This window comes from Schistocerca nitens, chromosome 5 (genome assembly GCF_023898315.1).
Source record: "Schistocerca nitens isolate TAMUIC-IGC-003100 chromosome 5, iqSchNite1.1, whole genome shotgun sequence".
Classification (NCBI taxonomy): domain Eukaryota; kingdom Metazoa; phylum Arthropoda; class Insecta; order Orthoptera; family Acrididae; genus Schistocerca; species Schistocerca nitens.
The window spans coordinates 521,403,630-521,429,014 of NC_064618.1; the positions used below are offsets into that span (position 1 = coordinate 521,403,630).

General features: G+C 40.6%; 1 protein-coding gene across 3 annotated transcripts in view; it reads left to right on the plus strand.

The window, feature by feature from the left end:
- Positions 1–24,820, plus strand: part of LOC126259303 (protein spire) — an 853,493-nt gene extending 828,673 nt beyond the window's left edge. For all 3 annotated transcript variants that reach the window (XM_049955972.1, XM_049955974.1, XM_049955973.1), the window contains 3 exons: positions 6,958–7,059; positions 17,562–17,857; positions 22,728–24,820. In XM_049955972.1, coding sequence (XP_049811929.1) covers positions 6,958–7,059; positions 17,562–17,857; positions 22,728–22,911 — 582 coding nt within the window. In that variant the 3' untranslated portion in view covers positions 22,912–24,820. The remainder of the gene's footprint in view (positions 1–6,957; positions 7,060–17,561; positions 17,858–22,727) is intronic.
- The last annotated feature ends 565 nt before the right edge of the window (positions 24,821–25,385 follow it).

Here is a 25,385-nt window from a genome sequence, read left to right on the forward strand (position 1 = left end):
TAATGATGAATTATCGGAAGTGGTGGAGCTTGGTGTTGAAGGTGACCATAGCTGTTAAAGAAAAGCAGTGTCACTGTAGATGATACAGTTAAAGGGGTTGTTAGTGCAAAGGAAGGTGATTAAGAGGAACAGCAGTTTGTTGACAAAAGTCATTGAGATAAATTGGTAGGCTTTGGGAACATGCGCCATGAAATATTCAGTTGTGAGAATATGAGAATCCCTTAGAGAAATTGGCTAATGGATTATGTGCTGAGGGAATGTGATAGGGCTGCATAAGTCTTGTAGTTACTGAGGGAAGTTATGACCTGTAGTAGTATACCATTCTTGTGAAGATAACCAAAGACATAAAAGAGAGAACAACAAATAAGCTGACACAGGAAGAAAAGACGTTTCAAAGTTATTCCAGTTGTGAATTGGGTTGTATATGGATCAAAAATTTATCAGAAGGTAGAAGAGAAGTGATAAAATTACATACAGTGAAATTAAAAAATATTTCTTACCTGATTGCTTTTGGTAAGTTGATTCGTTGTGCTCCTCCACTCCTTAGGTGCTACGATGAGGTTAAGTGCAGCTTCTAGGTTTTCCTTCAGTGCTACTGAAAAGTTTTCTCAGGCCTCCTTTCCAACTGCTGAATGCTGAAGACAAGTATAGATGCATCACCACTCAGGTACCTAGTGCTATTGATGAGTTTAAGTTTCATTATATCCACTTCATATCTCAGTATATCTTCAAAATTTTAGCCACTAAATTGTGTTAAGATACTTTGTCTGTTGTCATTACATTTTGCTGTATTCTACTTTGCTTTACATACAACTGTTCATCAGGATTGGAATCATAGTATTTTCCTCCTCATCTGTTCTACAAAGAAAATGACAGGGTGTCATGGTTGCATTGAGGAAGTGATCAAGAGAAGATAATGAAGAGTGACAGTTCTGATGAACTATTTGATTTGACATACGTGATAACTCCTCCGCAGATTCTGAAAGCAACAGTCTTAAGCATTCTGCATCAGCAGGTGTAACACTACAGTCTTAAGTTTCGAAAGGAGGTATTGATAGTTCTTCCACATTCAAAGAATCTGCAAGTGACAGTAACTCTTGAAGTGGGCTACCAAAATCAGATCAGAAATTATTGAAGGATAAGTGATCTTTGTCTCTGAGACTTTGTAACAACCAAAAATTCACAGAGAAGCTTCAAAGTCGGAAACCAATTTTTACACCTACAAAAGTGTTCATCTCGGTGGTGACAAGGAGACACTGCAGAAGCACAGGCCATGGTATGCCACTCAGGTAGAAGCCCAAATGCAGGCAACTTACTGCAGGTAGATGCATTAGATGATGATGACACAGTGCTCAGTTCAGCATCTAGAAGGTATGTTTACAGCAGCAAATGGGTTAATGTCATACTTCGTGAAGGGGAGATTAATTCAATTTAGTAAAGAAACAGTGTTGGAGTTCAGAGTAATATGTACTGCAATGTTATGAATGAGGTATGTTTTTGCTGAATGTAAGTGACAGATGAGTGAAATACACAAGTTGAAATATGTAATTGACCTTTGTGTGAAGAAAATTCTATGAGACATTGTGGGTACAAAGAGAAACTTTTTGTGTTGAAAACAGTGAAAAAAATGTAATTTCCATTTCATCTGTGCATGCCAATAAGAGTTAACAATTATGCAATTCATTACTTTTTCTATGCGTTACTGTAATTTGTTTTGATACCTTTGTACTATGATGTGTGCTCTTCACAGATTTGAGGCAAAAATGTTGCTAAATTGTACTGGAAAGTATCATGTGATTGTGATTTAACTATGTGTAGATTTTGGGCTACAGAAATTAGTTAGTTTTATTACATTTTGTGGGGTGGGTTAAGTATTTTCCTATATTATGGTAGATATTTGTCATTCATGTGTATTCTAAAGAAGATTACCCTATATTTGTTTTTGTTGTCGCATACTCAAAATTCCTCAAATTTTTATAAATTGCCACGGTATTCAGCTGTTGTACACATATTCAGTGTGCATAGCAGGATAAATAATGAAAATTGTTGAACATCCAAGGCTAGGGGGAAACTGATCAGTGTAAATGTTCAATATATCCCCTAATCACATTGAGTGTAAATACCTAAAGGATTTGTGTGTGGATTCTCAAAGACGATCTGCGATTTTGTCTGCAGACTGCTGTGACTTGCCTGCATGAAAATTTTTATTAAAAATCATGAAAATTTTTGTGGTGCCAATGTGACCATGGCATTCCCTCCAGGATGGCCCCAGGTCCACTCAACCTGCTCTCAAATGAGTACTGACGATCTTACCCATGGGAAAATGTGGCCGGGTGATGCATCCACCACCATCCCCTTCCTAGTGCTGCAGTCAGGCCAGTAACCTGGTTACTTTTTACCCAGTAATTGAATTGATGATACATAGAATTTGATCTAGTCAATCAGACATAAAGACAAGCCCACAGGAAATTATTCATGATGCTACGGGAGAGACCCCCATAGTGTGAAAGAATTCACTTCTAGACTTCATGAGAGGCACAACACTACTATATTTTATGTGGAGTACTGCAACAAATACTGAGAGGTTGTACAAGAATATCTGTGAGCTGTAGCCTGCTACCACCAGACTGATACCACGTGGGAGATGTTACTGTAGGAGTCTTGAGAGCCATTCCACACTCGCACAGTGTGTGGTACTGAAAGCACTAAAGTGCTCCAGTAACAGCCCACTTTACAATGTTCTGTTTCTCTCAGAGTAATACCTAAAGTCCATGAAAAATGGCCTTGAGAGTTTCATTAATATAATGGACATATTATTATTTCTGTTATTTAATCATAATTTGTGATGGAAAAAAATATTGTTTTACGATTACACACCAGTGGAAGAAGGAAAAGAGTTGTGCAACATAAGCGGATGTTGGTAGGCCGTTTCTGCATCTGAAAGATGATCTCTCTTCAAATTTCATGCCAGTCACATACAAGAGTGGCGTTAGTTGTGCCACTATGACTATACAAATCAGAATTGCTTTAAATACACACTGTAATGGTCATTAGCATTATTTGCCTTTGAGACTGGACATGGTTTGTTGGTGCTTGTCAAAAACACCTTTAAGGTAACAAAGATGCCATTATCAGTACCGCACTGAATTTGGATGAGGTCATGTAATAGGGCTATGAGAAGTTGGATGTTCCTTATGTGGCAGGAATGTATCCACTGTACATGACTGCTGCAGTAGTGTTCACGAGGATATACTGTCACAAGAATGCCATGCTCCAGATGGCCATGTGGCACTACCGACAGGGAAGACCATTGTGTTTGGTGTCTGGCTCTGGTGCATTGTATTGAATCTGCAGCAGCAATTTGAGCAACAGTTGGCTCCACAGACACACAACAAACTGTTACACCAAAGACAGCTCCGAACTGGATGCTGTAGCATGAAATCCACTGATCCAAAACCACCACCATTTGCAACTTCAGTGGTGTAAAGTGTGAGGTCATTGGAGGTTAGGGTGGAGGTTGGTTGTATTTTCTGATGGAAGCTTGTTGTGCCTTGGTACCAGTGATTCCCATTTGTTAGTTAAGAGGAGGCCAATTTAGGACATGCAATCAACTTATCTGTGTGCTAGATGCACTGGACCTAAACCTGGAGTTATGGTCTGTGGTGAGATTACATGTGGCAGCAGGAGCACTATTGTGATTATCCCATACACCCTGGCTGCAAATCTTTGTCAGTCTGGTGATTCAAACTGTTGTGCTGCCATTCGTAAAGAGCATTCTAGGGGATATTTTCCAACAGGATAAGGCTCACCTACATATCACTGTTGTAACCCAACATGTTCTACAGTTTGTTGACTTGTTGCTTTGGCCTGCCCGATCACCAGATCTGTCTCCAATTGTGCACATGTGGAACATCATTGGATGCCGACTACTCCAGGGTTGTCCAAAAACAGCTTTGTTGACAAACCAAGTGCAACAGGTGTGGAACTCCATCCTACAAACTGATATCCAGTATCTGTACAATAGAATGAATGCGTGTTTGCATGCTTGTATTCAACATTTTGTTGGTGACACCAGTTATTAATGTGCCAGCATTTCAAATTTGCAATGGCTCATCTCGTGCTTACATTAACCTGTGATCTAGCAATGTTAATCACTTAAATATGTTACCTAGACAAATGTATTCCTGAAATTTCATTAGTCTACATTAATTATATTTTGGTGTTGTGATGTTTTTTTCCATCAGTGTATTTTGTAATGGGAACTGAAATTAACAAGCCATGGTCCAAGATAATATAGTTAGTGAAAATAATATGGTTATAATGTATTATTTTTACATTCCTGCTGCTGGCACAACTAATTCATGTACAGTGCCTAACAAAAAAGTGAAGCACCCAGAAGCTGAGGAGGAAACAGCATAAAACCTCACTGGTTGAGAGGATATGTTACGTTATTTCAGTGATTACAAAACTGAGTCAAATATACAAAGTACTTCGCGGTATGACCCCACTTACCAGTATTATGATGCACCCCCCCCCTCCCCCCGCTCCCCTCTGTCTTAGCACTGATTAAATTGGGAAGAGTGTCATAAAACTGTTACTTCCTCTCCTGAGGCAAGCTGGCACACAAGTGTTGCAACTGGTCCTTAATATCCTGTCTACTTGTACTCAGAAAGAGTTGACATCCGAGCTGGTCTCATGCATGTTCTATCAGGAACACATCAGGTGAACTTCTTGGAATTGGGAGTACCCCAACATCACGCAGATATTTCGTAGAGAAATGGCATGTATGGATTATCATTGTTCTTTTGAAAAATGACACTAAGATACTGTTTCATGAGAAGTAACGTATTAGGACATCCTGAGTCTGTGACATACTACTGTGCCATCAGATTTTCTTTGATCATTACTAGCTGTAACCGTTAGTCATACCCGATGGTTCCCCAAACCATGTCATGAGGATTAATATTGTTGCGTGTGTCTCCAAACCATTGCAAAAATGAGTCCTCTCCTGATGTTGCCACCGTACTTGCTGACAGTGGTTATCCAGGATAGTGCAGAACTACCATTCATTGTCAAACATAATGGAATACTATTCGTCAACAGTCCATGCTTCTCAGGCATGACACCATTCCACTCACAGCTGTCTGTGTTGTGGTGTTAACTCCAGCTTTCGCATGAGATGGTAATTCCCCAATCCATCTGCTGCTAGTGCGTGTGTGACAGTTCAAGAGAATACAGAATGTCACAGAGGATCCATTACATGTTCTTGGATGGCAGGCACCAAGGTAAATGGGATGCAATGTGACTGACGCACAATACACCAACACCCTCTTGTGGACCTTCACAAGTATACCTGTTCTCATGTTCCCAGGAAGTCCAGCATTGGGCCACTGTCTCTCAGAATGCCCCACAAATATTTATATTGCATGATTCAAACAGATGGAAAATTAGAGACCCACACTGCGGCACCTTTCAAACTGTCAGATGCTCGTAACGCTGTTTCACCCAAGTACAAGACATCTCAGTGTACGTTATGGTGTTCACTCAGTCTCTGATGCTGTTCATACCCCTTATATACCCTACCAGACATGGTTACAACACTAAACATTAACAACATTAATGCACTCTGCTGCACATACTCACCGATGGTGTGTAAGTGTGCAAAGTTAAATTGACATCAGACCATGTCATCCTGGTGCTTCACCTTTTTTTGTCTGGCATTGTATTTATTATTAATTGCAAGTGCCATATGAAAATATGGTTATTTCACAATTAATGAATATAATTGATTATTTAGCTTCCTAATGTGGGACTTAGTTAAATCTATTGTCACCAGGTTTATCTTGTAAAGAAAATCTGAAAATGTTCTTTGTTCATATTATCTCTGTTAATTCTTAGCTGTGTTCTTCAAAATAGAGCCATAATCATAAACCTTTAAGATTTGAATATGCAGGATTTGTTGATGTGACAGTGGCATTTGTATATTTGCTATAGTAGTAGTTCACATGAGTGTTAAAGGCTCTTCATATAAGCAAATGCCAAAGCCACTCTCTCCACCAATGACAGATTTGATCTACATGTCAAGTTTCAGGGTTTGAAAACAGCTGACTTAAATATCTTCAAATTAACTCATTTGTGAGCTACATTGCTTCTGACATTTGTTAACTTCCATGAGCCTGAAATGGATATACAAGAGCCATATTTTGCAATTAAGTACCGCCATGTATGGATGCAATATCAATGATTGGTGTGGGTACTCAGTATGTAGAGTCGCAGAGGCATGTAGTACTCCCCTTTTATTTATATAGATATGGATTTAACCATTACATTAAATGCGATCACTGAAGATAATTCCAGTCAATGGTTTGTGATATTTCTGTACAGAGAAGGCAGGAGCTTGAGTAGTTGATACATCATGGAAGAATCTCCATTTGGCTCTTTCAAGGCTGAACTAATCCCCCTGGGCATGTGACACTCTTCAGCAACAACAAATGTCCTCATAAACTGCCTAATTCAAGGACACTCATTTAAAGAAAAGTAAAATACTACACATTGAACTGAAATAAGAGCTTCGGTTGGTCCTCTTTCCAGTCACTCTGAAACCTTGACAGATACTGGTATCGAAAAGTATTCATTTCATTCCCTCTGTATATACTGCCTTTACATTAAATTTCTTGCGAACAGAAAATTTTATAAAGAATATTGCTTCTTTGCTGCGTGTTTTTTCCTCAAGTATCTGATGCTCTGATATTACTATAAAACTGTAAAACAAGTAGAGCATCTGAAGAAACAGTGTTAAACAGAAGGTGTAGTGAAACACTAAAAAAACAAATCTACTTTCCCAAGTTGATCGTAAATTGGCTCTTGAGATAGGACTTAAACTGCACTTCAAATTAGTATTAAGCTCCACGTACTTAAAATTTTTTCTGCTTATTTGAGATGTTATTTTATTTCTAGGTGTGCTTCCTTTGCCTGAAAACAAGATTTGGAATCTTTGGTCCCTGGGGCCAGTTGTGCAAACTGTGCAAGAGAACAGTGTGTGCCAAATGTTATTCAAAGGTAAGGAGAAAAACATGAATGTGTTTAATTTTGTAACAGTAATTGACAGATCATTTGGGAGCTCTGCTATGAAGTGAATAAATTGTGTATCAGCCATATTGTTTCTATGTAATCTGTAAATGATCCTGTTCCATTGCATAAATGCAGACTTGTATCGGCATACATATTAAAGTTTTCGCAAGAAGCAGAGGATAGAAGGTTTTGAAATGCTGTGCTATAGAAGAATGCTGAAGATTGAGTAGATTGAATAACTAATAAAGAGGTAGTAACTGAATTGGGGGAAAAAAGAAATTCGTTGCAACGTGATTATGTGACATTATCAGGTGATAGGACCCTTGCTTGGACTCGCCCTGGTAATGCAGGTAAGTGTGCATATGAGGGGGGCAGAACTTGTAGAGGGAGACCCAGATATGAAGACATTAAGAAGATTTAAATAAATACAGTGTGCAGTAGTTATAACAGAGTTGAAAACTTTAGCACACAGTAGTGTAGTGTGAAGAGCTGCTTCAAAACAGTTTTCAGACGGAAGACAACAGCAACATAGTTTTGTTCAACAATAGAAAATCCAGGATGGAATGTAACAACATTATGAAAAGGATAGTTGCCAAACACACACACACACACACACACACACACACACACACACACACAGTCTGTGACAGCTGAAGCCACACTACAAGCAGCAGCGGTGCATGATGGGAGAGGCAACTGGGTGGGGGCAAGGAGTAGTCTGGGGTGGGGAGGGGGAGGAATAGCAGGGTAGGGGTGGGGGGACAGTGAGAGCTGTTGGGAGCATGCAGGGATGAGGTGGAGAAAAGGATTCTGGGTTCTCTGTGGTGGTGGTGGTGGTGGTGGTGGTGGTGGTGGTGGTGGTGGTGGTGGTGGGAGGAAATTTTGGAGGGTGGAATAAATGTTTGTAGGTCTGTGAGGCAGGGTTTGTCAGCTATGAGGGGATGTGGGGGAGGTTTGGAGATTGTTGTAGAAGTGGTGGACAGTGGTTCTCCAAGGTGGGAATAGGAAGTGAGCAGGGTTGAGAGATTTTTGAGGTGGCATTGTGCATGTTGCTCTAGTTCCTGCAGGGCAAGAGTTCCAATGTGTTTTGTGGGATCCAGGAATTTGGGATTGCATAGCAGGAGAATTTTACAGATGGAGAGGAGATATTGTGAGGTGGTTTGGGCTTGGTTGATAAAGTTTTGTGGGAATATGTCGGTGAGGGCTAAGGACTGACTCACTGTGCACAGATGGAGGTCATTATGGAAGGAAGGGTGACAGCCAGAGATAGGTAAGATGGGTAACCTAAGCAGACCTGAAACACAGTCGTGAACCTTTCCTCCAGAAGCCTTAGCCCTGCAGAAATATCAGTCCTTTCCAGAGGCCTCACCTTTTGCTCCACTCCCAAATTCAACCATATAGGACTTGTTAAAGACCTTCTCTCCTACTCCAGGTCTCTACAGTGGAAACACTTTTTCACTACCAACCCTACCAATCAGACTCGACAAATGGTCATCCAACCATGATCTACACTCACTGCCCCCATATCAACCCCTGTTAACTTTCCAGAATTTCATAACCTCGAACCTAGCCTCACCATCATTACCCAAATTCCCCAACATGCAAACTAACCATAAATCTGCAGAAAGAACTGTGGTACACGATCTAAAATCTGATCCTGACCTTATAATCCTAACTGTGGATAAAGGCTCCACCATTGTTGTTTCAGACTGGAAGGATTACATGACAGAAGGACTATGCCAGCTGTCAGATACATCCACCCTTGCCACTGTGACTCTATATCAGAAATCCAGCAGGATCTTTGTCTCTCCTCAAATCCTTAGACCTATCCCAGAAGCTCTCCCCAGAGTCCATCTCTCTCCTCACCTCTACCATTCCCCACAGTCCTATCTTCTACATGCTTCCTAAAATCCATAAACTGAACTACCCAGAATGATCCAGTTACTGTGCTCCCACAGAGAGAATTTCTGCTCATGTAGACCAACACCTTCAGTGTATTACCTGGAACCTACCCTCTTATAGAAAAGATACCGACCATTTCCTCCACTGACTCTTCATAGTTCCTGTCCCTTTACCACAAAATGAACTGCTCGTCACTATTGATGCCACCTCCCTTTACACTAAAATTCCTAATGCCCATGGCCTTATCGCTATTGAACACTACCTTTCCCACGCTCGATGGATTCCAAGGCAACCACCTCTTTCCTGGCCGCCATGACCAACTGTATCCTCCCTCACCCACAATTACTTCACCTCTGAAGGCACTACCTACAAACAAACCCGAGGTGCGGCTATGAGCACCCGCATGGCACCATCCTATGCCAACCTATTCTTTGGCCATCTAGAGGAGTCTTTCCTAAAACACCCAGAATCCTAAACCCTGTCATCTGATTTGTATTCACTGATGACATCTGTGCGATCTGGATCGAGGGTGAGGACACCCTATCCCGCTTCTCACCCATTCACTTCACCTGGCCCTACTCAACACAACACCTCCACCTCAAAGATGGCTACATCATTACCTCTGTCCATATCAGATCTACTAACCAGCAGCAATACCTCCACTTTGACAGCCGCCACCCATTCCATACCAAGAAGTCCCTTCTGTACAGCCTAGCCACCCATGGTCTTCGCACCTGCAGTGACGATCAGTCCCTCTCAAAATATACCTAGGGTCTCAATGAAGCCTTCGCTGACCATAATTATCCTCCCATCCTTGTACAAAAACAAATCTCCCGTGCCTTATCTTTCCAGTCTCCCACCACCTCTCAAAGTCCCACAGTCTGGCTACAGAGGAGCATTCCCCTCTAACTCAGTACCATCCGGGACTGGAGCAATTGAATTACATTCTCCGCCAGGGTTTTGATTACCTCTCATCGTGCCCTGAAATGAGAAATGTCCTGTCCACTATCCTTCCCACCCCTCCTACCGTATTCCGCCATCCACTGAACCTACACAATATACTCGTCCATCCTTACACAACCCCTGCTCCCAATCTCTTACCTCATGGTTCATACCCCTGTAACAGACCTAGATGCAAGACCTGTCCCGTACATCCTCCTACCACCACCTACTCCAGACCAGTCATGTGATTTACAAGCTAAGCTGCAACCACTGTGCTGCATTCTATGTAGGCGTGACAACCAACACGCTGTCTGTCCGCATGAACGGCCACCGACAAACTGCGGCCAAAAAACAAGTGGACCACCTTGTTGCTGAACACGCTGCCAAACACGATATCCCTCATCTCAGTGACTGCTTCACAGCCTGTGCCATGTGGCTCCTTCCCACCAATACCAGCTTTTCCTGAATTGCACAAGTGGGAACTCTCCCTGCAATATATCCTTCGTTCTTGTAACTCTCCTGGCCTCAACCTTCATTATTCATTGTCATCGATCTTCAGCCGCTTCCCTGTTCCCATTCCAGTACTACACAGCCCTCTCTTCAACCCACACACTTTTTACTTGTCTTCTCTTCTGCTACCTCCCACTCTCCATCTAACCTGTCGACTGCACCTAGCCACCCTACCCTTTCTCCACCTCGTCCCTGCATGCTCCCCAGAAGCACTCACTGTCCCCCACCCCTACCCACCCAGATTCATAACTGGGTGGTAGTCATGCCAATGTAAAAGGCTGAATAGCATGTACATAATTTCATTTCACAGGTAACTCTCCCTTTGAAGGTATATGTTTTACCAGTTACAGGGGTGGAATAGGTGGTGGTAGGAGTGCGCATAGGGCAAGTCTTGCAGTGGGGATGGTCACAGGGGTAGCAGCCATAGTTATTCTAGGTTTGTTTTCAGTGTATATTGTGCTGGGACTAAATATCTGCTAATGCCATGTGTATGATCATATGTCAATGCCCACCACACCTAAAATTGTTTTCATTGCCCTCCCAAGCTCTGCAATATCATTTTCAGACTATATGCTCCTTCTGCACCCCTCCTGCTCTCCCTACCCTATGGCTGCTACCCCTGTGACCATCTCTGCTGCAAGACTTGCCCTATGCATCTTCCTACCACCACCTATTCCAGCCCTGTAACTGGCAGAACATATACTATCAAACGGAGAGCCGCCTGTGAAACGACATGTCATATACCAGCTGTTATGTAAACACTGTTTGGCCTCTTACATCGGCATGATTACCACCCAGTTACTAGTCAGGATGGATGGGCCTAGGCAGTGTGTGTACACAGTTAACACACACATCCTGTTGCTGAGCATGCTGTACTTATACGACAGTCATGACCTCGGCGCGTATTTCACCACACGCGTGCCACACTATAGTTTCTCAGATCTCTGTAGCTGGAAACTAACACAAAAACATTTTTTTTTGTTCTCATCAACCACCTGGCCTTAATTTATGTTAATTCCTCCTGTCTCAGAATTTCTTCACAGCAACTACTCCTTTCTTCACTATATTTCAGTTTCATTTTCTGACCTGTCTGTTTATCATCCCCCCTCTTACCTCTGTTACATACAATGCACTTAGCTTTTCGCTCTTATTAACTCATGCACAGTGTTTTAATAGTAATCTCTGTCTTGCATATTTACCCTGTAAGCTTTCAGGTTTTAAAATCTCATCCAGCACAGTCTCCAACAATCAGTCTTTCCTTCTCATCCTGTCTGGTAAGTCTCCCCTGACTTGACTTTATGGGTGACTTTCCTATTACTTCAGACAAAGTTCAGCTTTAGAAGTAGGTCCTAGACTAAAGCTGTCCTCAACCCATAGTTCCATTCACCACATGAAGTACCATGGGTGCAGTTTTGTGTAATTGTTTTCAGTGTATATTTTGCTGACATTTAATATCGGCTAATGCCATATATATGATCATATGTCAATATAATGGGTTTTATTATTTTTGTGCTTATGGCTATAAGACTGTGGTATGATTTGGTCATATTCTTATTCATGTTGTTTTTCTTTCCATTAGAAGTCTTTTTATAATCATAAGTGGATCAAAATTGGGGAAACAGTTTCAAAGAAAAACTTTTTCAAGGCTGGGTGGTTAAGTGCCAGGCTGCAAGCCCAAAGCTCTTGGTAAATCCTAGGATTTTTATCTGTCACTTACCACCTCTTTTATCTCTGGCAGTGTCTGTTGATATGAAAATCGCCAAGTTTCAGCAGGGTTCAGAATCCACATCAAACTGTAGGTCCCCCGATAACTGGCTGCTTTAGAACACAGCATTTGTAGAACCATAACTTCTTTCCACATTGTTGTAAAATGTGAACAAACATATCTTTTGTGAACATGTGATTGGACACCATGGGTTCCCAGCTCTGGCAGCACTACTTCTCATTATGAGCTGAAAATCTATCTATCTACTATTTTCTTATTTTTTCCATTGGATGGTCTTCTTTGTCCTGATTGTGATTGGATCTGGTTCATTTTGTGCATTCATTTTCTTACCTTCCAGCCTTCTACAACTTTTCATTATTAATTATACGGCCCCCTTGTTGGGTTTGACTTGCTACTTCCTTTCTAAATTTTACAGAAGTACGGATCATGCAGGGAAAGTCATTCAACGTGGCGTATATTCCACCTATGTGCCTTTCTGTCTTTGCACCATTCTATCTTGCAATGGTTTCTGTGCCCAAAAACCAGAACAATAGCCATTCTGTTGGGTGGAGGGGGTCTCAAAGTACCTGCGTGGTGATAGCCCCCTGAACACGCAGACTCTTCACTGTTGGTGTTTGAGCTGGAAACTCCCCATATAAGCCAAGGAGTACATGCCCATCAAGGCTGGGCGCGTGGGGACTCCAGCAATGGTTTACTGACCATTAACTATTGCTGTGGCTGGGTGGCATCCATGGGGAGAGCCCCTATTCACACAAAGCAAATTAGACTTTCTTCTGCTGGTGGTCTCACAGTCTCTTCTGAAGCAAGACTTATTACACTGCGGAGAGGTATGCCTCCAAAATGTTCCTTCCCATGGCTACGACATGGAAGGAACTTAGGGCTCAGAGACAAGGTGAAAAATACTCCCCCCCCCAGTACTTGGTATGTTCTAGGACACATGGGAATTCCTCTTTGACTATAAAGCCTTTGTTCTGTATTGAACTTTGAGGACACATTTGGGGTAGTAACAGAAATTTCAAAAATGAAAAGTGGCTCTGTTCTACTTTAAATGGCTTCTGCCACTTTGTCGTGGGCACTGCTCACCTCCAACAAGCAGGATGATGATGTCATTATAGTTGCACATAAAAGTCTCAATATATTACAAGGTATCATTTTCCATAGATGAGGTGTGCATTTTGTCATTGTGCTTTGGAGACTAAAAGACAACAGAGTGGATACTGGAGCCTTCATCTTAGCCTTTAAAGGTGACTCATTCCCTGAGAAGGTGAAGGTGATGGTGTGTCTTTGTGATGTCAAACTGTATACTCTTCCTCCCATGCAGTACTACAAATGTGTAAGATTTGGAGACATGTCTTCACGTTGCAATACCAGCTCTGTCTGTAGGAATTGAGGCCTTCAGTTGCACGTAAACCCTCCTTGTGCCCCTCCCTCCATTTGTGTCAACCGTGGGGAGCACAATTTCCCTTGTTCACCAGACTGCATCATTTTCAAATGTGAAAAGAAAATCTTGAAATAAAAGTCCCTTCACCGCCTCACATATCAAGATTCCAAGAAAAAAAATATGATTACCTACATCCTACACATATTCCAGTCCTCTTCAGTGACTGTGATACATCCTCTGTCTCTTGTACATATGGCCCTCAGGGTCACCCGACTGCACCTGCTCCCCTGGTGGTTCAGGGTCCTCGTCCTACTGTTTCCCCACACCCTCTCTAGAGTGTAGATTCCCTGTCCACCAGGGATGTTAGTCCCCAGTCCCTACTGGAGAAGCAACAACCTCTGCTAGCACCCTTACCAGGAAGGGGTCGCTCAGGACTCGAATTTTTAATGACTCTTCTGATCTGCAACCAAATGCTAGCCAGTAGCCGAAGGAGTTGGAGGTTGTAGGACTTCATGTTCCTCATCTGTCCCTGATTCTGTGATAGACAAGTCCTCACAGAATTCTAAATCGTCTAAGGACAATAAGTAGTCCTCCCAAAAAAAGGGAGATTCTGATGGACCCCATGCAGCCAGACCCCACATTCCACATCTGTATCCAAGGCAGTGTTCCTGGTAGCCCCTATGGTTCCAGACTCTCCTGCCTCCAATGAACCCTTATTTGGAACAAGTGGCAAGGTATACCTTCCCAACCAGTGGCAGCAGGTGGCACTGAGGCATGACTTGCCTCCTTGGTCCCTTCATGTCCCCACAGGATACTTTAGGCTTGGTCCTCCACTGAAACTGTAGCTGTTTTTTCAACCACTTGGCTGAGCAATGACAGCTTTTGTGTACTTGCATTGTCCTTCCAGTAATGCAGATCCCTACCCTTTGTAGCTATTGGGGCTATTATAAGAATCACACTGACTGTGAAACAGCTTCGGGTGGTGTTTGCAGGTACATTCTGGACTCTGACTACAGCAAATACAAGCCAGTCAACATGACATTGGAGGCTGTGGCTGTTTGTGTGAATCTATAACATATCTTCTTCCCAATGAGGAAGTGTCCCAGAACAGGTTGTGTAACAGTTGTCTCAGCTCCCCTCACCCTTTCTAATATTGGGTGACTTCAGTAACTGTAACCCTTTGTGTGGTGGAATTATGACCATGTTAAAGTTGTTAAAACTTGTTGCTCGCAGAGCTCTTTCTTTACCTTCATACTGGTGTTCCCACATACTTCAGTTTGGCATATGGGTCTGATTTGGCTATTGACCTTTCCATTTGCAGGCCAGGTCTTCTCCCATCCATCCACTGGAGAGTCTATGGTGACCTGTGCTACAGTGACCACATTTTCCAATCGTTTTGACCCTCCCTTGGCATTACTCATTTTGATGTCCAGCCAGATGGCCTCTCTCCAAAGCTGATTACTATGCTTTCATGACTGCTGTTCCCCTTAGCATCCCCCCACAAGGAGGTATTGATGCAGTTTCCAGAGCACAACTACAGCTGTTGTCAGCAGTTGACTCAGTGATCCCCTCTTCCTTGGGATTCTCTCAAAACAGTGAGCCAGTGGCTGTGCTGGTACCTTGAGTCTCGGTTCCATCCAAAGGTGATTTTTGCCAGTGCAGTTCTACTGCTGACAATTTGGTTTGCCTGTTGGTCAGTTAGTTTTTGCCCCATATCAACATCTTATGGCCCTGTTTTGAATGTGCAGTCTACAGTGTTACCCTTCCTGTATTCTGACAACTATTGCATGTACTATTGCTCCTCAGCTGTGCGTGTTGCTGAATGCCGATTGTATGGCGCCATATGAAAGGTGCAATCCTGGGCTCTCACTCAAGACTTTGTTTTCCACTGCCAAGACATGTCATGCACTTCAGTCCCCATCTTACTGTCCATCCTCAACCAGAACTCTACACTGAGGGCCAAATGCTCAATATTGTAGAGTCTTATTAGGTTTTGGGATTGGTCTTTGATACCCAGCTGACGTGGCTTGCTGGTCTTCCTTAACCCTCCTAACAGTCTCCATAATACCATCTGGGATGCAGACTAGTCTACACTTCTGTAGCTCAATGAAGCTCTAATCCTCTTTCACCTTGGTTATGGGAGCCTGAAATATGGCTCAGCACCACTGTCAGCTGACAGATGACCTTATGGCGAAACCTTAAACTTGCTGACACACTACCTCTCATGCCAGTGGACGACTCCAAAGCAGCTGATCTGATTTTATGTTTTACGTGTGAAAGTGGTTTTCACTCCTCTTTGTGGCATAGGGCACTTGCTCCAACCCAAGGGGCCCATGGCTGCACTTGCTCAGTGGTCCGTCCTGCCTTCTGCCTTCTGCCCTTACCACATTTTTAAATGTTCGTAGAGTTTTGTACCTGTAACTGGTTAACAGACTTATTGTCATTGTTGTCTTTCCTGAGATTTTAACACATGTTGCTAGTGTTCTTCTGGTAATGGAGGATGTGGAAGTGCTGTCCAGGTGCAGAGAATGTGTGTCCAGTTGCATAAATTGTCCCAGGGGCCTTCAGCTGCTTTCTGGGTTGGGCTACTCACCCCCCTTCATTGTTTTAACACTCTCTAACTTGTACTTACTTATGTCTGTTGGCTGTCTTGATTCTTGGATACAACTGAAGCCATTGGGATTTGGCTTGTGTTCTTCCTGTCTAGGGACTATTCCCAGCTTGACACACAAAGGGTTAGTGGACTGATGACCTTATAGTTTGATCCCTTTAACCCCATCAGTCCACCTATCTGAACAAAACACCCAGAAAAACACAAATTCTGGACAGCCAGAAAAATTTTTGAATTGCAGTTTCACATAAAATAATTTCAAGAATCCATCATGATTACACATTATGTCCATATCATGTGCATGTTCGTGTACCGGCTGCTCTGCAAATAAATCCTTATTCTCTGGATTAATTTACACACACACACACACACACACACACACACACACACACACACACACACACACACACAGGCGCATTCATCTTTGCTTGCCAATGCTTATAAAAGAAATTGGGGGGCCATTCACATCCACAGTACTAACTCCATTGTATGGAACTCCCAATAAATATTTTTTTTTCTGAAAGTGTGTTATTTGTATTGACAACCGTTAACTTGGATTTTAACAGTTCTTGTGACAATGCTCTGTTTTGTTAATAACATAAAACAGCTCCTGGGAAAGCTCTTTCTCCAGATAATATTGGTAAACATGGTAAATATAATACCGAAATGTGACTTCCTGACAGATTGTTTACTTCCTTAAAGTTCAACACTGTTGTCTGATCTTGTATTTATTTGCATAGCCATACAGTGATATTTGGCCAGTGTCATTAATTTAAATAGTTTTTGAAGCTATTGTACTCCAACTGTTTGTGGAGTTGCATTTTGTAACAAGCCACATCATTTTCTAATAATCTTTTACTCCATTGTAGATTACCTATGTATAAACTCCTTCAAAGTCATGTTTTAGGTTGTTTCATAATTAACACTAGCTGTCCAATACAACTATTTCATAAGTCAAGTCAGTTTATGGATTACACATTTATTCAAAAGTCCTTTTTTGACTCTTTTTTCCATGTCCCAGAGACTTCTTTTGGGATGACTGATGAATACAATGTAATGTAATTTTGGAGCTGTCAGTATTGTGTCCCAAGTTGTTCATGTGTTATCATGATGAACAACTGCCTGGTTGAATTCCCCTCACATACACATGATGGTATGTAATTTTTTTTTCTGATAGTTGTCTATAATGATTATCGACCATATAACAAGTGCTAATAAATTCTGCCTATATCACACTGAATGTTCAGGAAGCATACAAAGTGTTGGTTAAAGATCAGAATGGACCTACAAGAAACCTTCAGAGGCACAAGAACATGATGAGACTACGCAATATGTCTGCATATCATGACTATGTTTCCATGTGTTTTTGCTGTTTGTAATAATTACATTAATAAAATATATTTCAACATCATTTCCAGATGAGGATACCAACTGAACATTTCTCAAGAGTGCCTGTCTTTGCTTTGAGTCCGGGTCTGTCATCTCCAGAAGAGGAGACAAAGGAGTCATTTCCTCGGTCGTTGATGTCACGACTTATGGTTCCTGACACAGCAGCACGAAATAGCGTTGGGAGTGCACCATCCAGTCCACATCTTACAAGAGGCGAATCAATGTCTGCACCACCTTCTGCTATGAGCTCTAGCATGACGGGCAGCATAGAAGGACCACAGTCGTTACCTGCCATGAGTCCTGCATCTACAGCCAGTGAAAGGAGGTATAATTAAATCTTATTCATTTCCTAGGTGTCACCTGCCTGCTAAATATATCCCACACTGTACCTGTACAAATCTCTCAAATGCAGTATGTTGCTATGTGACTTCATACAATTTCAGTGAAACTTTGAAACTGAAGTAGCAGCTTATAATTTTACTTATCTGGGTCATCACCTGTTTGGCATCCATAGTTCAACATCTTTTCCAGTTTAGAGAGAATTACATGATGTATTTATATGTTTCACTAAGAAATGCTGCTTTTTTACTCTTAAATGTTCATAGATATAAATTATTTGAAAGTATCATTGCAGACAGTATGATGGGAGGAAATTAACTAGTAAAATAATAGAATACATTTGTCTCCGTGTGTAGCATGGATTTTGGAACTGTAACAAATTATTTAAGTACACAAGCAGGAGAATGTTAATGACATAGAAAGTATGTTCTCTGGTCTGTAGCACTGTAGGTCAATAAGTATGTGAACTTTCGTGTACAGTAGTTGATTTTCAAATGCTTACATTGCTTGAATGTATATAAAAGATCTCATAAAAAGAAAAGTGTTTCATGCTCAGCTAATTGTAATTATTTAGTGGACAAAAAAATCAGATTTCAACAAAAAGTGTATATTGGATAAATACTGTGAAACAATACAAAATAGGATGACAGCATGTGTGCAGTCAGTAGTAGGTTAGAATTCTGAGAAAATGTGGTGCATCTGTGAAGGAAACCACATACAAGATGCTAGTGTAACCTATTTTAGAGTACTTTTCCAGTGTTAGGAGACCTTAACAATTAGGCTTGTAACAGATATTAACAGAATTGAGACACATACTGGTCAAATTGTAATTGATAAATATATTCAATACAAAAATGTAACAAACATCAAGGGAACTTAAAAAGAGAGTGATTACATGGAAGGCAGAATTGTTTACACGAAACCCTATTGTACAAAATTTAGAGAACTGGTTTTAGAAGTAGGCTGTACAATAATGGTTCTTCCACCATTGTTCGCAGGAGAGCTTCTGTAAAGTTTGGAAGGTAGGAGACAAGGTACTGGCAGAAGTGAAGCTGTTAGGATGGGACGTGAGTCGTGCTTGGGTAGCTCAGTTGGTAGAGCACTTGCCCGTGAAAGGCAAAGGTCCCAAGTTCGAGTCTCGATTCGGCACACAGTTTTAATCTGCCAGGAAGTTTCATATCAGCGCACACTCCGCTGCAGAGTGAAAATCTCATTCTGGATTGTTTATATTGTTTAAAGATCATGAGAATAAGTGCCCATGGTAGCAAGGCCCCAGACATGGAGAATGTTAATGTACAGAGGGGCAGCATCCACAGACAAATGGAAGAGGTATAGTGATGATTGGGCAGGAACTGTAAAAAGATGGTGGATGAAATAATTAGTGTCATAGATATAGGAAGTGAGTGTCTTCAAGACCTGTTGGAGATGAGGGTCATCGAAGACAGAGGATCTTTCTGTATGGTCATTATGACCAGCCACAAAGAGGAAACTAGCACGTTTTGCTGTGAAGTACTTTGGGAATGAGTAAGAGGTGGCTGTCGGAGGTTATGCTAGTGTGAGGGAGGCCAGAGGTCTGAGTGACCAATGTTGCAGATCTAATGTTTGAGTAGCTGGTGGAGGCTTCATTGAACTCCAGGAATGTGATTGTATATGTCAGGTATGTAGGCACTGGTGTCAGTATGTTGATGGAGAGTCTCTCTCTCTCTCTCTCTCTCTCTCTCTCTCTCTCTCTCTCTCTCAATTTATGATCAAATTGGTGGAAACCTTGTCTAAAAGTGTCCCCAACTCTTTGTGCTAAAACTGAAACAAGTGACAGTGGGTCAGAAACTGATATTAGGATGGTCAGAAAGGAATATTTATTATGTTATGGTCACACAACGCATTCATCGCATAAGAACAATGTAGTTAATAGTAATTGTTCAAAGTGATGACCATGAGTCTCGATGTATATGTGGTGTATACAGTTATGCCACACTCTCACAAAGATCCCAGGTGTCAGTTGTACACTGAAAATGACAGTGAGTGATAAACAGCATATACCCCTAACCACCAGACAGACATACTGCACATAACTTACCTCATAGCATATGTGTCATGTGACAACGGCATCCATTGCACCAGCATGTTAACCCCCCCCCCCCCCCCCCCCCACACACACACACACACCCCTCATCCCTACTATCAGTTGTCCATTGCATCAGACAGCTGGCGATGTGTCAATCGTGAGGTGCGTTACTGTGTATAATGCATGAGATGATAAGATGGAACTTACTTGTGATTAGGTTTGGTAGACATGCATTTAATGTGTTGTGTGGTGCAGCAGGATGCAGTGCCTGTAAAGCATCACAGATGTACAGAGGATGTTTCCCAAACAGCCATCATCCTAAGTAGTAGTAGTTTATCTTCATGGATACCAACTTATGAGAGACAAGATCATTTACACCACAGAGATCCAGCCAAAGTTCCCACCAAAGACATGTCGGAACAACCTTTGAGAAGATGGTATTGGATCATATGACTGACAGTCCAGGAGTAAGCACCCACCAGCTTACCCATAGAATGCACTCTTTGAATGATACAATGTGGAGAGTACTGGTGGAACTGAGAGCTATGTTGTTGTTATATGGTGTGTGCTGTGTACGTCCATAACACAATTAATATTCATTTCCAACCATTGGTTCCCTATATCAATATAATCAGTTGTCGACTCACCATCACCTGTTTCAATTTGACTCAAGATTTGAGACACCCTGCATAGGAAGAAAGATAAGACAAGTGTGACTATATGGTCATGAATAGCAGTTCATTCCATAACAGTGATTTTTGACTCAGTGAGAACCGATTTAGGGAAGGAAGGTGATGCCAGATTGGAAGTGAGGGTTCCCTAGAAGATTAGTGTCAGGATGGAAGGGGTGAAGAACTGTTGTTCCATGGAGGTTGCAACTGTTTGAGTTGTTCTTCAGTTCGATATTGGTAAGAATATGGTGGGTACTTCAATGCTTCTGTTAAAGGGAATGAATGAATGAAGGAAACCTGGTCCTTCACTAATCCTTCCTGACTAAACTTGTGCTTGGGGCTACAGATAATGATGTTGAGAGTAGAGTATTGAGCTTCTGAATGGGTCAGGTGTTTGGTAAATTGGTTAATGAAAGTGTTGAGAGGCACTGCCTTCGTGATCTACCCTGCCACATGTATTCCCAGAAACTTCATTTACCCCAACCTCCACTCCACACATGCAATAAAACACACTGCTTCTAAACACCCTCTCTGGACCATTTTCCATCCTCATTTAGTTTTAGCACTGAATGTCACCTGTCTCTCCTGCACTGTGCCCCCTCCCTGTCCAATCCTTGCTCCATACATTATACACCCTCCCAGTTGACACACACATTTCTGCTCACCCTGTTCATGTCAAACTAAGTGACAACTTTTGGGTAGTCAGTGTGTCTGTTTCTCCGGGTGGGTGAATCGTGATGTTTATGTTAGTGAGTATAAGCTCGAAAGCTAGTGAAGTCTGGGCTTTCAGAATTGTCTATGACACATTTCACAGTCAACTACAGGCGACCAGTTGCCTTTTTTTAATTTTTTTTTCCGTCCTAGATTTCCATTATTGTAAATTCTTATTTATATTTTTAGACAAGAAGGTTATTCCATCATCTCACTGGTATCAAGCCCAACACCTCCTTTCTAATCCTCTTGGCCAGCCACATTCTAACCCAAAACTCTATTTTTCCTTCAAAGGAAGATTTCCTATCCACCAAACAACGTAAGCCATTTGTGGTTTGGCAATGACAGCCTCTACTCTTTTCTCCAGAAATCTAAAATTTACTACCAGATTTGCTTCAATTGGTCCTTCTCAACTCCTCAAATCATGAAAACTGCAATTAATAGCAATCACACCAACCACTATTACATTTAGACAGCTGTCACTAGTTTAACATCAAAAAGTCCTTTCCATACATCTGCAATAGGCAGCAGGAGTTATGTAGAAATAGCTTTACAAACAATATGCTGCACATCTAATCCAGAGACAGATTTCCCACACTATCTTTCCTATGACATCAACCAATCCATCACTACTTTGGACCAGTCACTGACCAATATTTCTCTTATCACTCAGGCTTTGAAATACTAAAACAAAACCTTCACCAAGGCTTTGACTGTGTATTGCCATGTCTGGAGAGGAGATCAATCCAATCCAATCCAATCCAATCCAATCCAATCCAATTCAATTGCTCTCATTTCTGAATCATGTAGAACAAAAGATAGGAATGTATAATGTGAAAGAAGCTGCAATTGCAATTACTATGAGGTGTCTATGTGGAAAATTTAAATAACCAACTGTCTACCCAGAAAAATAACTTGAGCACCCAGTTTCTAAACATGCTGGAAACCACTACCCTAAAAATACAATAGTTATGCCAATACCCTAGTCATGAGAGGGGTGCAGGTTAATGATTTCCAAATCCTGCTCCTACTAACTTTCTCTGCGAGACATTTGATTCCATTCACTTATTAAAATATCCTGCCCTATTATGCCATAATTTCAGTCTGGATTTGGCTTATTCCCTGTGTCACAGGCTGTTGTGTATTAAATTATATGAACAAGTCCTGCAGATTGATATCATTCAAAAAAATTATTCATCTGTGAGACTTATGAGATTATGTTGCTCAAAATATATATCTAGCAGCAACACAAGTCATTTAACTTTTGAGTGTTCCGATGGCCTGAGGATTTGCACCATATAAATAGATGTTTTTTGTGCTGTTACGTTTAGTTATTTTGAATTATTTTTACATTCAGGAATAGTTCTCGTTAAAATTTCATTTTCCAAATGTAACAATTTATGTTACAGGAGTATGTTGAGCCGATCAAAAACACTTGGGCGACCTGAAACCAAGAAAGATAAGCTGAAGGGCCTCCAGATGACAGTCTGTCATGACTGCAAGACGATGGTCATACAGATTATTAAATCATCACGCACAAGTCGCAATAATGCCATTAGACACCTTACATTAAACCTTTCTCCTGTATACTGAAATGTTAAAGATGTGTAAAAGTTGTAAATATCCTAGATGAATAAAGATGTCTGTACCTGCACTTGACCTGTTAAACCCAGGGTAATATTGTGTTGTTACGGACTTTGTAACTGGAGCCCAGCTATTCTATATCATCCCAGCCATCAAATGTATATTGCTGTTTCTTTACATAAATAGCAAAATGAAGGCTGACAACTAAATGAAGGTGCTGTGCAACCCCATGTAAATAATTCTGTACAATAATTTAAAACTGTAATCATTTTCATTTTCTCTCATTTCTTTATTTATTTCTGTAATTTTTTTGTCTGTCGCACATAAATGTGTAAAACTGCATCCCTCAACATTTTGTTGAGTGAATTATGGAAGTGTTACAAAGCATCTGAGACATAAAAAAGATTGCATAATTTGCTGAGTTGTCTTATATGGTTTAATATTTTGTTCTGTCATGTCGCTGAAACCTAAGACGCATAACATGTCTGTTGTTCTGACAGTGTGTGTCATTCTTGGTCCTCACTTAAGGAGTTTCATGAAAATTTTGAATCTCTGGAGTGTGAAAATGAGGTTAAAAATTTCAGGGTCATTCACAAAATTAAATTTTCCACACAGTGACTGCAGTTATAGTATCAGTGATACATTGCTCTGAATCTCAGAGAAAGGAAGATCTGAGATCTGAGTTTCATTAACGTTCATGAAATGGTTTTGTAAATAAGGCATGGAAAAGTGATGACTGTAAGAAATGAATGTATCTTTTCATCTTGTTGGAAAATCTGTAGAAGTTAGGTCTGTGTCAGACTGGTTCTTTCTATAGTTGTTAGTGGTGAAATAGTTCTGGTGATCATTCCTAAAAATATATGTCTAGAGTAATGTGATACTAATATTTATTTAAGACCTAATGAATGATCTAATTTGATAATATGCTGTAGATACAATGTGTGAAAGCGTAATATAGTAGTTGTATCAAACAAACTGTTGGGAATAGGAGATAATTGTTGAAGAGTACACAATCAAGTGCACAGCTTTTTTATTTTAAGAAAAATCCTGTAAATCTCCTACAATGGCCTTCACATATAAGCTAGTTACACATTGTTTAGATAAAAGGAAAAGCTGTGAAAATGTAGTACTTACAAACACCCTCCTACACAAGATATTGTGCAACAGAGAGATTTAGGCACTTTGCGTTACCATATAATTTAATACTGCATATAGTTTGTCACAGCTTGATCTGAATCCTGTTTGTATAATTTTTCATAGAACATTTGTTTGTGCCATTCAAAAGTACAGTAAACTTGGATACAACCAGAAATGCTGAATAATTTTTTAGAAACCCACAGTATTTTTGTATAAATAGTGTTATTACATTGGGATTTACGTTACGTATGAGATTCTCCACACTTCAGAATTGTATAAACTGTCTTCGTACAGGAGTCCAGAAAAACATAGGCAGCACAGCAAGGAGAAAGTAAGTGATGACTAAAAAATCAAAATTGTCAGCATAGACAATAATGAAGAGATGAGTATTTTAAATGTGAAGGATGATAAAAATAGGATCGCTATATTTTAATTAACAAATGTTATTTTTATACCTGAATTGTTGTATAATTATTTGCACTCTGTTGTCATTTAAATTGTTGAAATGGTTGTCACATTATTTTAAAACAATTTCCACATGAATATGATCTGCCTTTTAGATGTGATTCTCATCCTTCACCTTCACTTTCATAAGTCATACCCTTGATAGGAGTGAGTGTGGAAGGAACACAGACATTCGTAGTTCACAACAGTATATGCCTCATATTTGTACATACATGTGTGTACGGTTTTCTTCTACTGTAATGAATATGCTCATTTCCTTTCCTGCACATTGTTATTAAAACTGTGTTCCCTTCAATAAAAAGATTGAGTTTTTTAATTGAATGATCACATGATTTTCCATATCCATTCTGATATTTTTTAAATAAGCCATAAATAATTAAGTAAACAACAATGTTCACATTCTTTTCAAGGTGGTGCATAAGAAGTCAGCATATCTCTAAATTTAAACAACAGGAGGAGTAAAAATACGCCATAGTTTACCTAGGTGTAAATGTTTATTAATTATTTATATGCCTCTGAGTTGCTCAAGACCTCAGCTGTACAATGAGTCCAAGAAAGATACTGTTTTCACAAAGTGTGCACAGAATCAGCCAAGTGAAAAATGTGTGCAATACGTACGTTTACTCATATATAAAAGCCGATTTAGGAATTTCCCTTTGTGAGACAATGTACAAGAAGCGTGTTCCAATTCAAAGTTCTAGATTCGCTTACATTACTGATCACATCGCTTCTGCATCATGTTTCATTGATTGTATCAATATCTGTTTGTATTGCAATATATTGTGAAATTTCAAGCATTTAAGAGTGCTGCAATAAACTGGTACTGTTATCGTCAATTGTAGGCTTAAAGTTGTTGGAGGTCCTATTAAATTTTTGAGAAA